This window comes from Onychomys torridus, chromosome 7, assembly GCF_903995425.1.
Source record: "Onychomys torridus chromosome 7, mOncTor1.1, whole genome shotgun sequence".
Lineage (NCBI taxonomy): Eukaryota > Metazoa > Chordata > Mammalia > Rodentia > Cricetidae > Onychomys > Onychomys torridus.
This window is the reverse complement of record NC_050449.1, coordinates 31,368,441-31,388,325: the sequence shown is the minus strand read 5'-3', so window position 1 is coordinate 31,388,325 and position 19,885 is coordinate 31,368,441. Positions and strand designations below refer to the sequence as shown.

General features: G+C 41.1%; 1 protein-coding gene across 6 annotated transcripts in view; it reads left to right on the top strand.

Moving 5' to 3' along the window:
• The first annotated feature begins 8,783 nt into the window (after positions 1-8,783).
• Positions 8,784-19,885, top strand: part of Ccdc15 (coiled-coil domain containing 15) — a 68,766-nt gene continuing 57,664 nt past the window's right edge. For all 6 annotated transcript variants that reach the window (XM_036194298.1, XM_036194302.1, XM_036194301.1 and 3 more), the window contains exons 1-4: positions 8,784-8,954; positions 9,120-9,306; positions 14,514-14,663; positions 15,874-16,065. In XM_036194298.1, the coding sequence (XP_036050191.1) occupies positions 9,139-9,306; positions 14,514-14,663; positions 15,874-16,065 (510 nt within the window). In that variant the 5' untranslated portion in view covers positions 8,784-8,954; positions 9,120-9,138. The remainder of the gene's footprint in view (positions 8,955-9,119; positions 9,307-14,513; positions 14,664-15,873; positions 16,066-19,885) is intronic.

Genomic DNA, 19,885 nt, shown 5'->3' with positions numbered 1-19,885 from the left:
CTAAGTGGAGTCACCATATAACAGGGGAGACAATGCCCCAAGTAGACATCTTGTGCCACCAAGTAAAACCTCAGTGCCAGGAATGGGCTACATCTTATTGAGTCATTGGCTAAAGGGGTCTTACAGAACTCCAGAATATCACAGGCTATTTATTGCCAAGGCTACTGACGGTAAGGCCTTATTGCTGAAGACAATGTGTACTCATGTCATTGAACATGGAGAAGTTGAGCTGGTACCTAACTAGAACCTTCACCATTACTGACTAGTGTTCATGGTGCTAGAAGGTACTCTGCACACTACTGGAGGAGAAAAGTAAACATCTGTATCACATAGCTAGAAACCCTGAGATCTACAACAGCAACCCACCTGTAAGCTCTAATGGTGCAGTAGTGGTACAAATGTAATGGAGTAACCAACCAATTTTTTGTTTGTTTATTTGTTTGCTTGAGACAGGGTCTCACTACATAGTCTTGGCTGTCCTGGAGCTTGCTACTAGACCAGGGTGGCCTTAAACTCATAAGATTCCTTTATTTCTGCCTCCAAGGTGCTGGGATTAAAGGTGTGTGTGCCCACATCCAGCTTCAACCACTTTTTAAAATTAGATTTGAAGCCCAGTGCATGAGATGGAACCCATACCTGATACTGTTAAATTTGCTAAGGACCTAAAACTTAGATAGGTATGGGCCTAGGGGGAATCCTAATACTGTTATTCTTCTAAAGAAACATGACAATAAAATGACTCCTACTGACATATTGCTGTACCCATAGAGCAGTGCCTCATTGGAGAAGCTTCTTCGTGCAGTAGATGGTAATTAATGCAGAGATCCAGAACTGGACAATGTGCAAAGAGTCCTCACTTTGAAGTCCTCAGTCCTAAATGAGATGTCTTCACCCTCCCCTCAAAGCTCAGGAATCTACGTGGAAGATGTGTAAAGATTGTAAGAGACTGAGGTGGAGATGGCTCCCAGGAAACAATGTCTTTGAGACAAAACAGAACTGATGCACACATCAACTCAGAGGGACTCTAGTAGCATACATAAGACCTGCCCAAGTTCAAGCCAGATGGGAAACAGCAGTGAGAGGGCATGGAGACATGGGGTCCCACCTCCAATCAAGAAGCTATTCGCAATTGATACCCTCTGACAAAGGGAGATTCAGTTTTCTACAGTGACGTGACACTGAGTATGTCAACCACCCTCCAGTACAGGCTCAAGAGTCAAGAGGAGTTGGCCAACACAAAATTAACACCATAGTTTTTTGTGGGCTTTAGTTCCTTTTTGTCTTTGTCTTTTATGTGAGGGTTTTTTTGTTTGTTTGTTTGTTTGTTGTTTGTTTGTTTGTTTTTTTAAGCTGAGGATTGAACACAGGGCCTTGCACTTGCTAGGCAAACGCTCTACCACTGAGCTAAATCCCCTACCCTGTCTTTGTTGTTGTTGTTGTTGTTTTGTTTCTGGTTTGTTTGTTTTGAAGTTTGTTTGTTTTGAAAGAGTGAGGGCAGAGAAAAAGAACATAAAGTTGGGTGAGTAGGGAAGTAGGGAGTATCTGAGAGGAGTTGAGGGGGAAAGATAGTAAAAATGTATTGGAAATAAAATGAAAAAAAATTTAATGAAAATCTATTATGTATTTTTCATTTTATCTATGTGCCATAATTCTTACAATAGCCAAACCAGTTGTGAAAGGTTAATTTTTATCCTTCTACATCTAGAGATCTGGGAATAAAGATTCAGGTAACATGATTTGACTACCGGTGGCAATAAAACCATGAATATAAATACAAAGTTTCTTCAAAGTCTTTGTTTTCTTCATTATAATGTACTACCTTTAGAGATTTTTGGATATAGAATGTCAATATTAAACATTTATAATTATAATAACAATTACCAAACACAAATAGATGGCTTGGCTTTCTTAAAATAGTTATCTGCAATGCCTTTTTTTTTTTTTTTGTATTTTTCCTTCTTTCTCATGTGTATGTAGTGTGTGCATATGTGAGCCCTAAGATCATATTGAGAATCTTCCTCAATCCCTCTTCCATATTATTCCTTTGAGACAGGGTTGCTCAGTTGACCCCAGAGTTCACCAATGTGGCTAGTCTTGCTAACCAGCTTTCAGGAATTCAAAATCACCCTTGTATACACAGCAAGTTTGAGACTAGTTGGAGCAACATGAGACTGTCTCAAACAAAAACGAAACAAACAAAAGACTTTAAGAAGGGTCTGAAGGCAGCTGATGGAAACAGAGGTAGAGCCACCCGCAGCCAGACATTAGGTGGAGCTTGAGGAAATCCTGAGGAAGAGTGAGAAAGGACTGTAGGAGCCAGAGGGGTCAAGGACACCACAAGAAAACCTACAGAATCAACTATCCTGGGCTTATAGGGGCTCACAGAGTCTGAACTGACAACCAGAGAGCCTGCATGGAATGATCTACACCCTCTGCATATATGTTACAGTTGTGTAACTTGGTCTTCTTGTGGGACTCCTCATAGTGAGAGCAGGGGCTGTCTCTGACTCTGTTTTATACCCAAGTCATGAGCCCTCCAGAGACCACCAGGAGTCCACATTTGTATGCAAAAGCAAAGAGTCTTTATTGTAAGCTTGAGCTTGGGCTCTCCAACCGTTCAGACACAGCTGTTGAATCAGGGAGAGCTTCAAACTCAGTGGAGACAGGGTTTTTAAAGAGTAAAGAATGGAGGTAGGAAAATTCCAGATTCAGATGGGAGTTTAGCTTCTGATTGGGCAGGAGTGGAGCAACAGAAGTCTTGTCAGCAGGGATTGGCACTGGTGTTGCTGTAAGGAAATTGGCAATTTATATACAAGTGATGTAAGCTATCCCTTGTGTTCTAGAGCATTTAGCACTTGTTTGTCTCAATTCTGATTGGTCTCCTGTAGGGTACAATTTACGTTAAATTAGGCCTCTTCATCTGCTGCCTGCTTTTGGGACCCTACTCCTCATACTGGGTTGCCTTGTCTAGCCTTCAACTTGGTATGCCATGTTTGGTTGATATCCATGGAAGGCCTGCCCTTTTCTGAATAGAAATGGAGGAAGAGTGGATGGGGGTAGAGGGCAGATGGTGGAAGGGCTGGAAAGAGAGAAGGGAGGGGAAACTGCAGTAAGAAGGTAAAAACAAATCATTTAATTAAAAAGTGGTATCTGAAGTATAGTAAATAAGTCCCAGGCTAGATAAAAATAATTTTAACCACAACTGGTTTTATTTTAAATATAAAGTTCCTATCTCAGTCAACCTTCTTTGGCTTTAAAGATCAGATATCCCTGCCAGGCATGGTGGCACACATCTTTAATCCCAGCACTCAGGAGGCAGAAGCAGGCAGATATCTGTGAGTTCAAGGCCAGCATAATCCCCATTGTGAGTTCCAGGACTGCCAGGGCTATGTAGAGAGACCCTGCCTCAAAAAAATAATTTCGGATATCCCAGTGGAGTTCCCACTAGAGGACAGGAATGCTGCATGGATATAGACCAGGATCTGTCATTAGAGAACCCAAATACTGCAGCCATTCTTGTGGGTTACCCCCCACCCAAGACAGGACCTCACTATGCAGGCCTGACTGTCCTGGAACTGACTATGTAGACCAGTCTGGCCTCGAACTCATAGAGCTCAGCTTTCCAAGTGCTGGGATTAAAGGTCTGTGCAATTACTGTGGCTGCAGTAATTCTTGAAACTGGGTTTTGAAGGTAACTTTTATTCTTTCTGCTTGTCTTCTTCACTGTCCTCTATGTATTGGTCACTCAAGTAAGAGGTTTTTTTTTGTGTTACAAATAATAAAAAATGAATATTATTATTATTGTGTTTGTTTGTATTGTTTTTCCCCCCCCGAGACAGGGTTTCTCTGTGTAGCTATGGAGCCTATCCCGGACCTTGCTCTGTATACCAGGCTGGCCTCGAACTCACAGAGATCTTCCTGCTTCTGCCTCCTGAGTGCTGGGATTAAAGGTGTGTGCCACCATCGCCCGGTGTAAAAATGAATACTATTTGCATTATTAATTAATTATTCTTTTTTGTCCTTCTACTTAGAAAGTTTAGCATTGGGATAGCCTTGAGAGCTAATCTTATTAGAGGTTCCACATCTCACATTGGGGGAGAGGTGGAGGATCAAACAGTTGAAGGGATTACAATATTCCCAAAATGTGACAAGTATTTCCTGGACAAGCATCTGGGCCTTTCACTTCTTGTCTGTCTTAGATATGTATTTGGAAATGTGGAGAGACACTGAGACCCCTGTGTTCGTTGTCTTCTTCTTCTTCTTCTTCTTCTTCTTCTTCTTCTTCTTCTTCTTCTTTTTCTCCTTTTCTTTTTAAATCACACACCAAGAAAAAGGATAAAAAGATTTCTGTATCCTTGATAAAATTAGAGTCTTTTGCAAAATGCACTGTAGCAGATGCTGTTGAGAAAAACTAGGTGTCATTTGTGGTGCCATTTACACTGAAATGCTATTGCAAAATCCCAGTCTGCCCAGCAAGCAGAAAGATCCTTCTACATCTTCTAGTTAGAAAGATTACCTTTGAGATGGTGAGGGAGGAAGAACATAGATGGATAGCACTATGGTCTGCTTTTAGGACATTGGCCAGAACATTGGCTAGCTATGGGAAACTCTGCAGCAAGCTTGGGGAGGAGATCAAAGTGGGTATGACTCAGCTGCTTGGGGTTGGGTTCCTAACACTTTGTTCCTCTCAGAGATTAATTACTGTTACAGAGTTTCTTCTCTGGCATAGGCTCTGAGGACTTAATGTGACAAAGTTTTCTATATTGTTACAAGTATGGTTCAGCTAGTCACAAACAGGAGAGTGGTGACCAAATAGCAAACTCCTCCCTGGTATTCAACAAACAATTGGTTCTGTGTTGGGTGGACTGCTGCCAAGAACACAGAGACTTGGGGCTTTGTGTAGACATGATCAGGGATTCCCAGCCGCAGAAAAGGATTATCCAACTCCGCTGAGTGCTGATCTGCAGCTGAGACTCCACACTCTGTTGCCAGCAACACTTGGTACTTTAAACTTCTGAAGATGGACTTTTCTAAATCAGCAGTTTCCTTGTTGAGCAACCAATCCAAGTCAGGTGAACATAAGCTTTGCAGAAGAGGTCAGAAAATGAGCCCGATCTCTGATGTGAATTTTCTGGATTAATGAGTATGGGTTCTTAGAAAGACTCTGACCTAGCTTTTAATGGAAAATAAAGAATTTGAAGTAAAGGTTTGGAGAGGACCAGGAAATATCTAACAACACCATTTCCAAATATTGTGTGTGTGTGTGTGTGTGTGTGTGTGTGTGTGTGTGTGTATAACTTAATCTTTGTCCCCAAAAAGTGACTATGTTCTGTTCATGATCCAGCCGTGTGTAGGCAGGATGGATTCTTTCTTGCTATTCACAGCCATTTCTAACTAACCCCTTGCTTTTTCTTAATCTCATTTCTAATTTTAAATCTTGTATCATCTGACTATATCATTTACTGCTTTCCAATTTATATCTATCTACCAATCTGTAGTTTGTTGGTTTTTTTTTTCTGAAATGCCTCAAAGATTGGTGTTCCTGGTGATGGCCAACCTGTATTTTGTCATATTTTTCAGTGATTTCAGTCTTCTCCTGGATAATTTGTCCAATGTTCTCACTCTCCATTTAATTTAATTTAATGCATATGGTTGTTTTGCCTGTATGCATATTTGTCCACTATGTGTATGCCTGGTACGCATAGAGGTGAGAAGAGGGTATCAGATACCCTGAAGATCCAGAGTTAGGGATCAGAGACTATGCCTTGGCTCCCTAACAAGCTGGTCTTAGCCACATGTTCTTGAATAGCCAATTAAAAGAGCCACATTAAAAATGAAAAGCAGAAAATAGCTGGGTGGCGGTGGTGCATACCTTTAATCCAAGCCTTCAGGAGGCAGAGGCTCTGTGAGTTTGGGGCAGCCTGATCTACAAGAGCTAGTTTTAGGACAGCCAAGACTACACAGAGAAACCTTGTCTCAACCCCCCCTCCCCCAAAACCAACAAACAAACAAAAAAGAGAAAAGAAAAAAAATAAAGAAAAGAAAAGCTGAAAATAATTTATTCAATGTGATCACATTGGGAAGAGAGACAAAGCGGTTCATCTTCCAGGGGCCCAAACATGAGGATAAGGGTTAAACAGAAGGTATAATTAAGCAATTCTGGTCAAGGTATGGTTATTGACCCATTATTGTTTCAGGTCCTGTCTCCTGCAAGGTGGTTCTGACAAGTTATTGGCACTCTGTGAAATCTCTTTCTGATTTCTGGGAATCAAGTTCCATGATGGCTGGCACCAGACTTCAGCCTTTTCCCTTCTCCCATCATGAGACTCTGGGGAAAGCCCAATTCCCTGGGACTACTTTGTTTCAACGGTCCAGATAGCCATAGTTAAGGACACAAACATCTCTTAGAATATCCTCATCCTTTCCAGGCATGATTATTACAACCTATCTACACTCATTGACTAGTGAGTCATAGATTTGAATCTCTAGGCTAGTAACTCTGAGATTTACCCTTTTAGTTCAGAACTCTCCTCCAGGCACTTTTATCCTATTATGTTATTGGATGTTGGCCACTTAAATGAAACTTTGTTCTCAATTCCTGATCTTCTCCCATCCCAACTCTACTCCTTCACTATCTTCACCATCTCAGTGAAAAGCAATCCCATCCTGTAGACTCAAGAGGAAACCCTAGTTTCCCTTGACTGATCACCCTCTCGCATCCACACCACCAAATTTATAGCTAAACATTCAACAGGTCCTGAAAACCTTACTTCCCAAATATATTCAGAATCCCACTACTTTCCTCACCATCTCCACCACCACATCCATGGGCAAAGATATGATAAATCCCTAATAGAGCTGTTGCAGTAGTCTTCTAACTGATTCACTCCTTGCTAATTCTCAATACGGCATACAGAATGATTTTTTAAAAATAATTCAAGACAAGTTGGCACTCATTGGCTCACAATCCTGTACTGGTGCTCAACATGCTCTATCTATATGATTTGTCATGCCTGTGTCAGTTCTTCTCCTTTCATCCTGTTCCAGGCATACTAGCCTCCTTTGCTTTTCTCCACCAGTCAGTGCTCCCACATTAATGCTCTACCTGGAACATTCTCATGCGTGCATGCGTGCGAGCATGCGTGCCTGTGTCTAGGGAGGCCAGAAGAGGACATTGGATCCCTGAAGCTGGAGTTATAAGAGGTTATGTAGGTGCTGGGATCTGAACTTTGGTACTCTGGAAGAGCAGGAAGCACTCTTAACCACTGAGCCATCCATCTCTCCAGCTCCTATACCTGATTCAATGATGTTGTATGCCAGATATTACAACACTTGGGATGCTGAGACAGAAGGAGCCTGAACTACCTAGGAGCTCCCATAAAACCTATCAATCAACTAAATACCTAAAATTCTTTCTTGAAGCTTATTATGGCTTGTTCCATGATCTTATATAGTCTTTGCTTGAAAGTGCTTTATTTAAAAAAAGTGAAGTGTCCTGCCTATGTCCCTTCACCGTACTATAAATTCCCCAAACAAGGATATATGTTGAGGTGGAGCCTAGCGACACGTGTCTGTACCATCAGTCGCTGGGAAGGCTAAGGCAGGAGGATTGCAAGTTCGTGGCCTGGGCTACACAGTGAGTTTGGGCCCAGCATGGGCACATCAGTGAGACGCTAAAAGCAAAAATGTTAAGGGGGCTGGGGATTTTGCTGCAGCACTTGCCTAGCATACTAGAGGCCCTAGATTCAAGCCCCCCCCCCCACCACACGCACGCACGCACGCACGCACACATACACACATTGAACGAATGAGTTTGTATCCCTTAGGTTTAATGAAATGTCCCAAAGCAGTGTCTGGAGTAGAGATGGAGACCACTCACTACATTGAGATGGTCACACACAAGAACACAATAATCATGAAACTGCGTTGCAAACCTTATGAGTGGCATAACGGAGCAGTGTGGTTTACTGTTTGCTTAATTTGTATCTTGAGCGTGTCCTATCAGTAAGTTCTAGCCCAATGGTTCTCAACCTCCCTAATGCTGCAACCCTTTAGTACTTCTCATGTTGCGGTGACCCCTCAACCGTAAAATTATTTCATTGCCACTTGATAACTGTAATTTTGCTACTGTTATACATTGTAAATATCTGATATGCAAGATATTTGATATGTTATCCAGTGGGGTCGTGAGAAACACTGTTAGCTTTTCAGGTGCTTTCTTCAACTGGGAACCCTTGCCCGCTGGCACATCACGCTTAGAGATTTGGGATGCCAAGCCAGGCAGTGATGCGCACGCTTTTTTTTTTTTTTTGGTTTTTCGAGACAGGGTTTCTCTGTGTAGGCACCTTTCCTGGAACTTACTTGGTAGCCCAGGCTGGCCTCGAACCCACAGAGATCCGCCTGGCTCTGCCTCCCGAGTGCTGGGATTACAGGCTTGCCCCACCACCGCCGGATGCGCACATTTTTAATCCCAGCACTTGGGAGGCACAGGCAGGTGGATCTCTTGATTTTGAACCAGCCTGGTTTGGCAAAGTGAGTTCCAGGACGGTCAAGTCAGGGGTACATAGAGAAAACCTGTCTCCAAAGAACCAAATAAATAAACTTAAAAAAAAAAAAAAAAATGAGATGACTACAGCGCCAGGGCCCACGGAATGGTAGAGCCTAAACTTTCTGAGGTTTCACCAATTTGCTCAGGTCCAAAAGGGTAGGAAGCGGAAGTGACGTAGCCCCAGCGCCCGGATCCCCGCCCCTCCCACCCTCCCCGCCCGGAGGGATGACGCGAACCCGGAAGGGGCCGGGCGGGCGTCGGACGCGGAGTGGCGGTTTGCTGGCCTGGCTTTCCGCAGTAGCCCGGGGAGTTTGAGTGTGAGGAGGTCCGCGGCGCGGCGGGCTCCAGGCTTCTCAGGTTCCCCCGCCCTCCTGCACCGACGGGGCCGCGCTTCTCGCCGCCGCAGGTCATCTCCTGTCCCTACCGCCCGCCTGTGGGCAGTTTCCCATCTCCCAAACCGGCCCTTAATTCTGCTCCCCTTCATCCCCTTTCCTTCCAGAAAGTAACTTTAAACCCCCCACCTCCCCCGTCTTTATTTCTTACCCCCTTTCTTTTCCTTTCTCCTAACCAGAAGTCAGACGCCGGGAGGTATGGCGCCCCTCAAGAAACCCCGGAATCCCTCCAAATTGCCCCTGGCTTTAAACCCCAGGAAGAGCAAGGACGTTTTGGCAGTGCTGGCTGAGAGGAACCAGGCCATAGTACCAATTGGGGCATGGGTGGAACCTGCCTCACCAAATTGCTCGGAAATCCCAGCACATGTGAGTGTCAGTTGACCTAAATACAGTGATTCCCTGCCCGCCTATTTTATTAGTCTTCTCTAATTTTTGGTGCTTAGAGATGAACAGCTGAAGGATGCTGTTTCCTTTCTGTTACAGATTATATTCTTGTGTAGAAATTAAACAGTAATGATGTGTTTTCCAGAACTTGCCTCATCTTTTGTTGGCATAATCAAATATTATTTAAATATTTATTATTCACTTACTATACAGGACAGAATTCGTGGACCAGCAAATACACTAGTTTGTTACACAAACTTGATTGTTTGCTGTGTAAGACATAGGTTCTGTGTACATCTTCCAGACACTCTGTAACATGATAGGGAAGACAGTTGATCACACTATAAATGTTAATTAGCTGCTCAAAGTTTATGTTTCTAAATGAAGATCAAGGCAAAATGATGTAAGACAAATAGAAGGGGCTTAATCCTGACAGAAACTCTGAGAAAGTTGTAAATTCTACGAGGACAGGGAAATGCCCTGTTCATTCTTCTGGTGTAAAGTAGGCCTTTTAGGATGTATTTGTTGTCTGAATGAGGAAATACTGTCTTTCTTGGCTGTGAAGGGATAGAAATGCAGTAACTGCAGATAGGAAGAAGCATTTCAGATGAAGGGATGCCCTTTCGAAAGTTTACACATGGAAATGTTTGAATGATTTCTCATGCTAACACATGAGAGCAGTTTTGCAAAGTTTTTGTTTAATTTTGCTTAGTCTTTCAACAAACTGCTCCTTAGCTCCTTGTTCACATTTTATTGCGCATAGGGAACAAATCGTATTCCATACCCCCTGTTTTTATTAAATAATATTGAATAAATATTGCCTAATATATGTAGATACCCAGAAAGTATTTATGGAATGCAAGAACTCAGCAATGTTCTTAGTATAGACACAATACTAAACATGGGTAAAAAAATATATTCTTAGTGCTCTTGATTTTAGAGGAGAAACAACACATTTAAACATTACATAAGGGCTCGGGAGATGGCTTAGCAGGTAGTAGTACTTGTACAAGCCAGATGAGCTGAGTTTCTAGTCCTGGAATCCAGGCACAAGCTGGATGGGGTGGTGTACATCTGTAATCCCCACACTCCTGTATTGAGAGAGGAGGCAGAGACAGAATCTTCTAACTTATGGGCCAGCTACCCTGGAGTGCAGTAACAGAGACAAGAGAGACCCTGCCTCAAAACCAGGGGAAGAGAGAGAGCCAACTTCTGAAAAGTCCTCTGATCTCCACATATGAGCTCATACCATGGCATGCACATGTGTACACACACACACACACACACACACACAAACACGCAAAATAAAGTTTAAAAATTACAAATGTGGGGCTGGAGAAATGCTCAGCAATTAAGAGCACTGCAGTGGCCACCCATCCAGAATTCCCAGCACCTGGAAGGCAGCTAACAACGTTTTTAACTACACCTCAGAGAATCTAAATCTTCTGGTCCCTGAGGCACTGCAGGCTTGTGGTGCACAGACACACATTCGGGCAAAACACCCATGCACATAAAAGATAAAAATATTAAAAAATTAGTAATGGCTAGATATGGCAGCACACACATTTTATATCCCAGCACTTGGGAGGCAGCAGGAGGTGGATCTCTGAATTTGAGGCTAGCTTGGGAGTTCCAGGTCAGACATAATAAGACCCTGTCTCAAAACAAAACAAACAAACAAACAAACAAACAAACAAAAAATCCAAAAACCTGAAACATCAGCTCCCTCCAGTTATAGATGTTAATAACAGTATGGTAAGTTAATTTTATTTATGTTCATTGTGTATATAGTTACATATTCATTGATTTCTGCCTACTGTGCCACCTTTCAGGAAGGAATTTAAGAGTTGGACTGCATGTGATTAAGTGCTAAGAATATCTTGCTTAATCAAAGAAAAAATATGCCTGGGTTGGTATGAACTCAGGAAAGTTTAAAAGAATCTAGATAAGTAGAGATGAGGTGATTTTCCTATTATGGGGCTTGAGGACAGTAGGAAGCAAGCAAGCAGTGTTTAGGGTTACAAGGGTGGGTTAGATTAATTGGAGGGGAAGGCTTAGTAGCTGACAGGATTTGAAAATAAGGAGAGTGGCAAACTATAGAAAGTCTTGGGGAATATTGATTTTATTCACTATTTAATATTTATAGATATGTTCCATGATCAAACTGTTTTGATTAGATTAATTGCCTCTAAGTTTTAAGGGTTAGAGAGAGATTAGATTTAGGGATACAAATCAGAACAAATTAAAACAATTTAGACATGAAGCATATCATCAAAATTTCTTTAGTAATGGGGAATGAAGGAGGGAAAGCCCTGAAAAAGGAGTGAAATGGAAATTAATAAATAAAAACTGGTACAAAGCAATGGAGAGGGGCTAGGCTCTCCTTCAACTTGGTATGCCAGACTTTGTTGACAACCATTGGAGGCCTTACCCACTCTGAGGAGTGGATGGGGGCAGAGTGAGAGGGAGGTGAGGAGGAGGGGGGGAGGGAAGGAGGGGGAACTGGGGTTGGTATGTAAAATGGAAAAAAAAATTTAATAAATAAACATATTTAATAAAAACAAAGAGAAAAAAAACTGGTACAAAGTTCCTTTATTACTGAAGTCAGTACACTTTAAGAAACTTTAATTCTATCTATTTATTTATGTATGTGTGTGGTGTGGAGGTCAGAAGACTTGTGGAAATTGCTTCTCTCCTCCCACCATGTGGGTCTTGGTGATGGAACTCAGTTTATCAGAGCCTTTACCTTCTGAGCTATCTCACTGGCCCAATACAGCTTTTTAAATTACTAAGATACCTTTATAATGTCAGTAGTGTTAGACTGCTCAAAATTTGTTACCATAACACCTTTTTGGTTGTTTAAAATAGTTTAATTTTAAGTTCTCACACATTCAGAATATTAAAGTCTTGGAAGATGTACAAATTGTAGCCTTTCCTCTTTTTAAATAATCCTATAATCAGTTCCAGTCAAAGGGAGTTTGAGCAAGCATCTGGTAGGACTCTTTTATTGCTTCAGCATATTTAATCTGGGAATTCATCCTTATTAACAGGCACTGCCCTGTCAATTCAAAGATATGGTATGTAGCACAAATCCTAATTGGTCTTACTATAAAAACCCAGAGTCAGATATCAGGGGTAAATGCTGAAAGATCAGAGGAATCAAGCCACAGCCGCTTCTCACCTCTTCAACTCCTCAGCTGAAAGGGGAAGATCCTGTCTTCCTGAACCCCCAGACTGAATGCCCCTGAGTCCTCAGCCAAAACGGCTGAGTACTTGTATCCTCCCGCTTTATATGCCTTTCTCCGCCCAGCCGTATCACTTCCTGTCTCAACCTTCCTAGTGCTGGGATTAAAGGTGTGTGGCTTTCCAAATACTAGAAGCAAAGGCATGAGATCCCAAGTGCTGGGATTAAAGGTGTGTGCCACCACTGCTCTGTTTCTCTTTTAGACTGCGTTAATCTCATGTAGTCTAGGGTGGCCTTGAAATCACAGAGATCCAGATGGATCTCTGTCTCCTGAGTGCTGGGATTGAAGGTGTGTGTCACCACTGCCTGGCCTCTATGTTTAATATAGTGGCTGGCTCTGTCCTCTGATCTTCAGGTAAATTTTATTTGTTAGAGTACAACAAAATCTTACCACAATGGTAAATAGTTACTTGTCTACTCTGAGGACATACCTATTCTAAAGAAGAACTTAAAATTCCAAGGGGTCTTCAGGGTTCATAAAAGCCTCATAGCTTCAGAACTTCATTTCTCTTTGCTAATTAAATTATCATGAAAAGTTACTGTGGTCTTATCTATGATCTCTCTTACATATTAACACCTCCCCCCCCCCCCCCCCCCGTTTTCTTGTTCTATAACAAATCATATCAGAACATAGTGGCATAAAGCAGGTGATACTGTGTGTCAGGAGTTGGCACAGTGAAGTGGCATGCCTTTTATCTGCTTCAGTGTCCTGGGCCTCAGTGAAATGACCTAAGTAACTGGATGTATTTGGGACAGCTTGATGGGTTCTGGCTGTTAAAGTGGTTCTTTGTAGGCTCTCATGTCCAGTAAGGCTTTTTCATGTGTGTGGCATTTGGGCTAGCATGACTAGAATACCTGAGCTGGCTGGATATCTTTCTATGCCATATGACTAGTTTGGCTAGCTGTGCTCCCTCTAACGTGGGAGTCTCTGCGTAGTCAGAATTCTTTGAATTGATTGAAGAGAATAGCTTTCTACTGAGCGTTCCAGAGCTTCAGTAGAAGTTGCTTAATGACCTTGTTGGGGAAGTCATAGACCCAACATTTCTGCCTCATTCTGTTGTTTATGCATAGATAAAATTCAGTGTGGGAAAAGGCTACACAATAGCATCAATACCAAGAGACTTGATTTATTTAGATGAAGATATATCATTTTTGAAGAGTAATTTCTATTGAATTTAAGCATTTTATCATATGTAAATTATCTAAAGAAAGGAGCATTAAAAATTTCCTGCCCTCAGAATTCATAATCTACTAGAGAGTTAGTAAGTGCTATATTTTATTCATATTAAAATGAAATGTCCTATAGCATTAAGAGTGCAGAGGGAAGTGCTGGGTAGTCCTGAAGACTAAGAAGCCCTTACTAGATGGGTGAAAGGAAGGCTACGTTAGAAATGGAGTGAAAGGCACTTGGGAGACAGACAGGAGGTTGAGGTCAGCATCAACTATGTCGTGAGCTGCAGACTAGCTGGGGCTGTAATAGCGACATACTCCCCTCCACCCGAAAAGGGGGTGGGTAATTCTACGTTTGAAGGCACTGTACATTGGGAACATGTCTGCTGAATGGTGAGCAATATGGTGTATCTACTGTTTACTAATATTAGAAGCCATAACACAAATGGGTCAAGATCAGTTCATTAAGAATTAATGAAGACATCTTTGGGGTTTTAAGTTGAATAAAACATTTAAGATTTAATATTCCTTTTTTTTTTTTTTTTTTAAAGCTTCTGACTTGCTTTGAGTTCCTGGGACTCACTAGCTATACTTATACTTAGATTGGTGGTTTTGAACTGTGATTTCCTTGTTCTTCCGGAGACCAGATTATAGACCTGAGTTTTTGTTCTTGATAATTATATACTAAACTTTCTGCATTCAGGACGTTCCTCATGGGCAAAATCGATGACATTTAAGTTCATTTTCTTTTTTTTTTTTTTTTTTTTTTGTAAAGACTTCAGCATACATGATTGAAGAGGAAATAAAGGAACAGCAACGAAGAAAACAAGAATCTTTGAAACATTTTCAGAGGCAAGTCAAACGCCGGGTAAATGAGCAAGTTAAGCTGAGGAGAAAGCACCAGCTTCAGCAGTCTTACAAAGCAGTAAGTGCCTCCGTGAGGTAGCCTCAGTGGAAATCGCGTGTGCTGGGGATAGCTGCGAGGCAGCAGCTGGAGCTCTTCTCTTTTGATCCTGTGTTGTTGAGATCCGGGTTTGTGCTGAACACTGTCAGTTTTCATGTAGAGCAGCTGATGTTTATTCCGGTGTTGCTCTGACTTGCTTTTTTCCCTTTCTTTAAATACTTGAAAAAGAATGTCAGGATTTTGGTGCAGATTTAAGATTCTTTGCCCCCTTTTAGCTATGTGACCTTGAGTTAATTACTTAACTTTTCTGATTGCATAATAGTTTCCTTATCAATAAAATAGACAAATGTTGAGTATGGTGGCTCATTCCTATAATCTCAGCACTTGGGAGGCTGAAACAGGAGGATTGCCATGAGTTCCAGACCTGAACTACATAATGAGACCCTGTCTCAAAGAAACAAATGTATATGATTTATGTATGTCTATATATAAATATGATGTGTGTATTAGGGTTCTATAAAGGAAGAGAATGGATAGGGGATTTATTAGAATGGCTTACAGGCTATGGTCCAAGTAGTCCAGCAATGGCTGTCTTGGATGGAAAGCAAGAATCTGTAGTCATTCAGTCCATAAGACTGAGTGTCTCAGCAGTCTCAATCTGGTATTAGAGTCCTGGAGAATTCTTAGAGAGCTGCTACTCTTTAGTCTGTTTCAGACTCCCAAAGAAGTAGCTTTTAATACTAGTTAGTGCAGGAACGCCTCAGCAACAAGATGGATGAACTTGACAGTGAGAATGAGAACAAGCAGACAAAAACAAACAAAAAAACCCAAAAGCTTCCTTCTTCCTGTCTTTTTATATAGGCTGCCACCAGAAGTAGGCCTAGATTTAGGGTGGGTCTTCCCACCTCAAGTCATCCAATCAAGGAAGTCCCTCATAGGTGTGCCCAGCTGCTTGGGTTTTTGTTGATTCCAGATGTAGTCAAGTTGACAGCCACAATTAACCATCACAATATGATACATTTAATCTTATAGGATTGTAGAAGAACTAGGTGGGATAGTCTAGTTAAATTATTAACACATGATAGGTGCTAGGTAAATGTTAGTTCCTCTGTCAGCGAAGGCCTCCTGCCCCCTGCTCTGTTGTTCTCTGTGAAAATCTTATGGCTGCAAGGGGATTATTTGTGCTGTAAGGGAATAGAGTCTCATTATCTCTCCTTTTTCCTTTGTGTAGGCAGAAAAGGAAGGCTCTATAGCCATGCGATGTTCAGATTCAGCACATTTAACTCCTAAAAGGACAAGTGTTTTCCCCAGCAATTTGAACACTGCTGTTGGAAGTTGTAGGTTACCCGCTTCCCAGGTGCTTGGGGATGCAACAGAAGACAGAGAGAATCAGAATCAGTTGTTTCAACAACAAGCTCAAGCTGTAAGTACAGGTACATTTCATTTTATACTTGTGATGTTTCCCCTCAGTCCTCTAACCTAAAGATGATATACTTAGGGTATAAAACAGAGATTAAGAGTTAACATACTGAATTTCACTTTCTCCTTGTGTGTATGTGTGGTGTATATGTATGGGCTCGCGCGTCACTCTATCTTTTATATTGAGGCAGGATCTCTCACTGAACCTGGTGTTTTACTTTTAGATTTCTTTTGCCTCAAACTTTTTTGTTTGGAGGCATTGTGTGATTTGTAGTAATCATTTTTATAATTATTTTAATTTCCTTTTTGAAGTTTATAAATAGGAGCCAGATATAGTGATGCATACTTATAATCTTAGCCTTCAGGAGGCAGGTCAGGAAAATAGAAATTTTGATGCTACATGGACTCTGCCTTAATAAAAAGGAAGAAATGAAGAATTTATCAAACTGAACCACTGGTTATATTATAAGAGATAGAAGAGTGAAGGATAGATCCAATCTTGACCATAATGATTATAACTATAAATCTCATTGTAATAATGGATTTTTTTCTGTAGAACACAGTGTATGGCTAGAACACATCAGTCAGCATGTAAGTGAACACATTATATTTGTTAAGCATTGTAGGGGGTACTAATATGTCAACTAGGACCCTCTATGGGCTTATATTTCTATTACTGTCGTCTCTTATACACCAAATTGCATACGTAATATAGACATATTTGATGTACTTGACCAAAAAAGTTATGCCATGGGTATTCCAAATTTAAAATTCTAAGGAAATAGTACAGAGAGAATTCATGCAAGAGATGGAATTGAACTATTTATTTTGAATTGGTATGCTGAGCTGAATTGATAAATTCAAGAGACTTTGAAAGAGGAGCAGTGAAAAGTGTAGGGTCTGCAATGTGCTTAGTTTGGTATGTTCTAGAATAAGTGATGAACTCTTTCTAGTTGGTAGTTTATAAATGAAAATAACAAATGAGGTGAGGCAGGAAATCAGGTTATAAAGAGCCTTTGTATTGTGAAAGTTTAAAAGTTTGTGTACATTTTCATTCTTTTTCCTTGAAAACAGATGACGTTGTGAAGGATGTTTGGTGACTTATTAATTTCGTCCTGTGAACTTTTGCCCAAACAGCCCTATGACAATGGTTGTTTTTATCTTACCACTTCTGTTGCACTTTTAATCCACTAGATGTCATTATGAAACCACACAATGAAATTGTTGAAGCATTAACTCCTTTATGTGTAGAACTGATTAGATAATGGCATCATAATTTAGTTTCTGAATATTAGTAACTTTTCAGTTTTTGTTTCTTTAAACTGTAGAGAAATAGAATACTGGGGTTGAGATTTTAAGGTTTTTTTTGTTTTTGTTTTTTTTTTCTAACTGGGGTTGCAGAGGTTTATGAACTATTGTGGGTGCTCAGGCGTGAATTAGTGTCCTCTGGAAGAGCAGTCAGTACTCTTAACCGCCAAGCTGTCTCTTCAGCCTCTAACATTGGTTGATTTTTATCTTGTTTTGTTTTTTCCTCAAGGCAAGGCTTTTCTGTAAAACAGCCCTGGCTGTTACAAAGTTCACCTGCCTCTGCCTCCTGAGTTCTGGGATTAAAGGCAAGTGCCAACCATGCCTGGCTGGCGTTGAGTTTAAAGCTCATCTGACATTGAAATATTTCAGGATGAAATAATTTGACATCTGGGATGTACTTAATAATATAAGGATCAGCTAGTGTCTTAATTACTTTGCTATTGCTATGATAAAATACCTTGACAAAGGCAACTTGAGGGAGAAAGGGCTTATTTTGGCTTAGAGTTGTAGGGGCATGCTGTCCATTGTGGCTGGGAAGGCATGGTGGCAGGAGCAGGAGGCTGGCTGGTCACATTGTGTCTGCATATGAAAAGCAGAGTCTGTAATAAGGGCAGCTATGCTGCTGTAAAGCCACATGGCTCAACCCTAGTGACCTGCTTCCTCTATCCTATGCTTCCTGTGTATCCTGAGGGTTCCACAGCTTTCTCAAACAGCATCTTCAAGGAGGGATCAAATGTTCAAACATGTGAGCCTGTGGGGGACATTTCACATTCAAACCACAGGATGCAGAGAGTTACAGATAATTCAAGTTTGTCTGGGTTATATACTTGAATTTTAGGTACTTAATTACACATCCCTTTAAAAAAAAAATTAGGAGTAGGCAGGAGAGATGATTCATAGATTAAGAGCACCGGGGAGGACCTAGATCCAAATCCCAGCATCCACATGGTGGCTCACAACTGTCCTGTGACTCTAGTTCCGGGGGATCTGATGCCCTCTTCTGCCCTCTGCAGGTACTGCACTCACATGGTTAACAGACATACATGTAGATAAAATGCCCATACACATAAAATTAAAATGAATAAATCTAAAAAAAAAAAAAAACAACAACAAAAAACCACAAACACATGAAACAATTCTAAATTTTTTTAAAGATGAAGTTAATTAATGTTATTAGGGGCCAGTGGTTTGGTGAGGGAAAGCACTTGAAGCCTCTGGCTACACCTGCTGCCAAGCCTGATGATCTGAGTTCAGTCTCAAGGACCCACATAGTGAAAGGAGAAAAGCAACTTGTGCAGATTGTCTTCTGACCTCTATATTTCAACTGTGATTTGGGACACTGTTGTGTGATTTCAACAGGTAAAGGTGCTTGCCACCAAGCCTGAAGATTCCAGTTTGATATCTGGGACCCACATGGTGGAAAAAGAACCAGCTCCCACAAGTTCTCAGTCCTCCACGCATGCACACATACATGCACACGTGTATGTACATGCATGCACACACTCACACTAAATAAATTAACTGTAGTTAAATAAAAAATGTGATTTGACTGGTTTTTCTCTTTGTGTCTCCCAGCCTCCTACCTACTAACACTTGATAGTCCCTACCTGCTGAAAGGCCAAATATGATTAGGAACCTAAACTAAGGAACTAGAGCCATAGAATGGGAAGAAGTTTCAAGTGGCCACAACCCCTTTTGTTAGTACTGATACTTATCATTAAGGATTTGTTTTCTGCGGTTTCTCATGTTTATTTCACTTAGACTTCATCTTAACATTTTACCATATATTTATTTTCACTGTATAACACCTTCATCTTTATTTAGACCACAGTTTACCACTGTTCTTTCAAGACTAGCATGGTTTATTTCAGCTCTCTATTTCTCACTGAATATTTTACGATCTTGATTTTTTTTAAAATAACTTTTTAGTTAGCATACAAAATAATTAATTTTATGAGATTTTTATGTATATCATTATACCTTGCTCTTAGTTGCCCTCTCCCACTACTGTTTCCTATTTGCTATCCTTTCCCCTTTTGCTAGCCTGCCTTCCTCTCTTTTTCTCCCCACTTTTGCTCTCTCTAAAACCTAGATTTGTTTGTATGTTTGTTTTTCAAGACAGGGTTTCTCTCTGTAGCCCTGGCTATCCTGGAACTCACTCTGTAGACCAGGCTGGCCTGGAACTCACGAGATCTGCCTGTCTCTGCCTCCTAAATGCTGGGGTTAAAGATGTGTGCCACCACTGCCCGGCCCCAATGTTCTTTATAAGAGGAAACCTGCTATTTTGTTCCTTTTCTCATTACCTCCTTGTTCCTCTTTCTCTTTTAGACCTTTTCTTCTTTATTAGCCCCCTTTGACTTTCATATTGTGCTTGTGCACACACATTCTGTACATAAGAGAAAACTGTACAAGAGAAAATGTAATGCTTTTGTCTGCGTCTGGTTTATTTCATTTAACATGATGGTCTTCAGTTCCAGCCAACGAGCAAATGACATTATTTCACATCTCTTCATGGA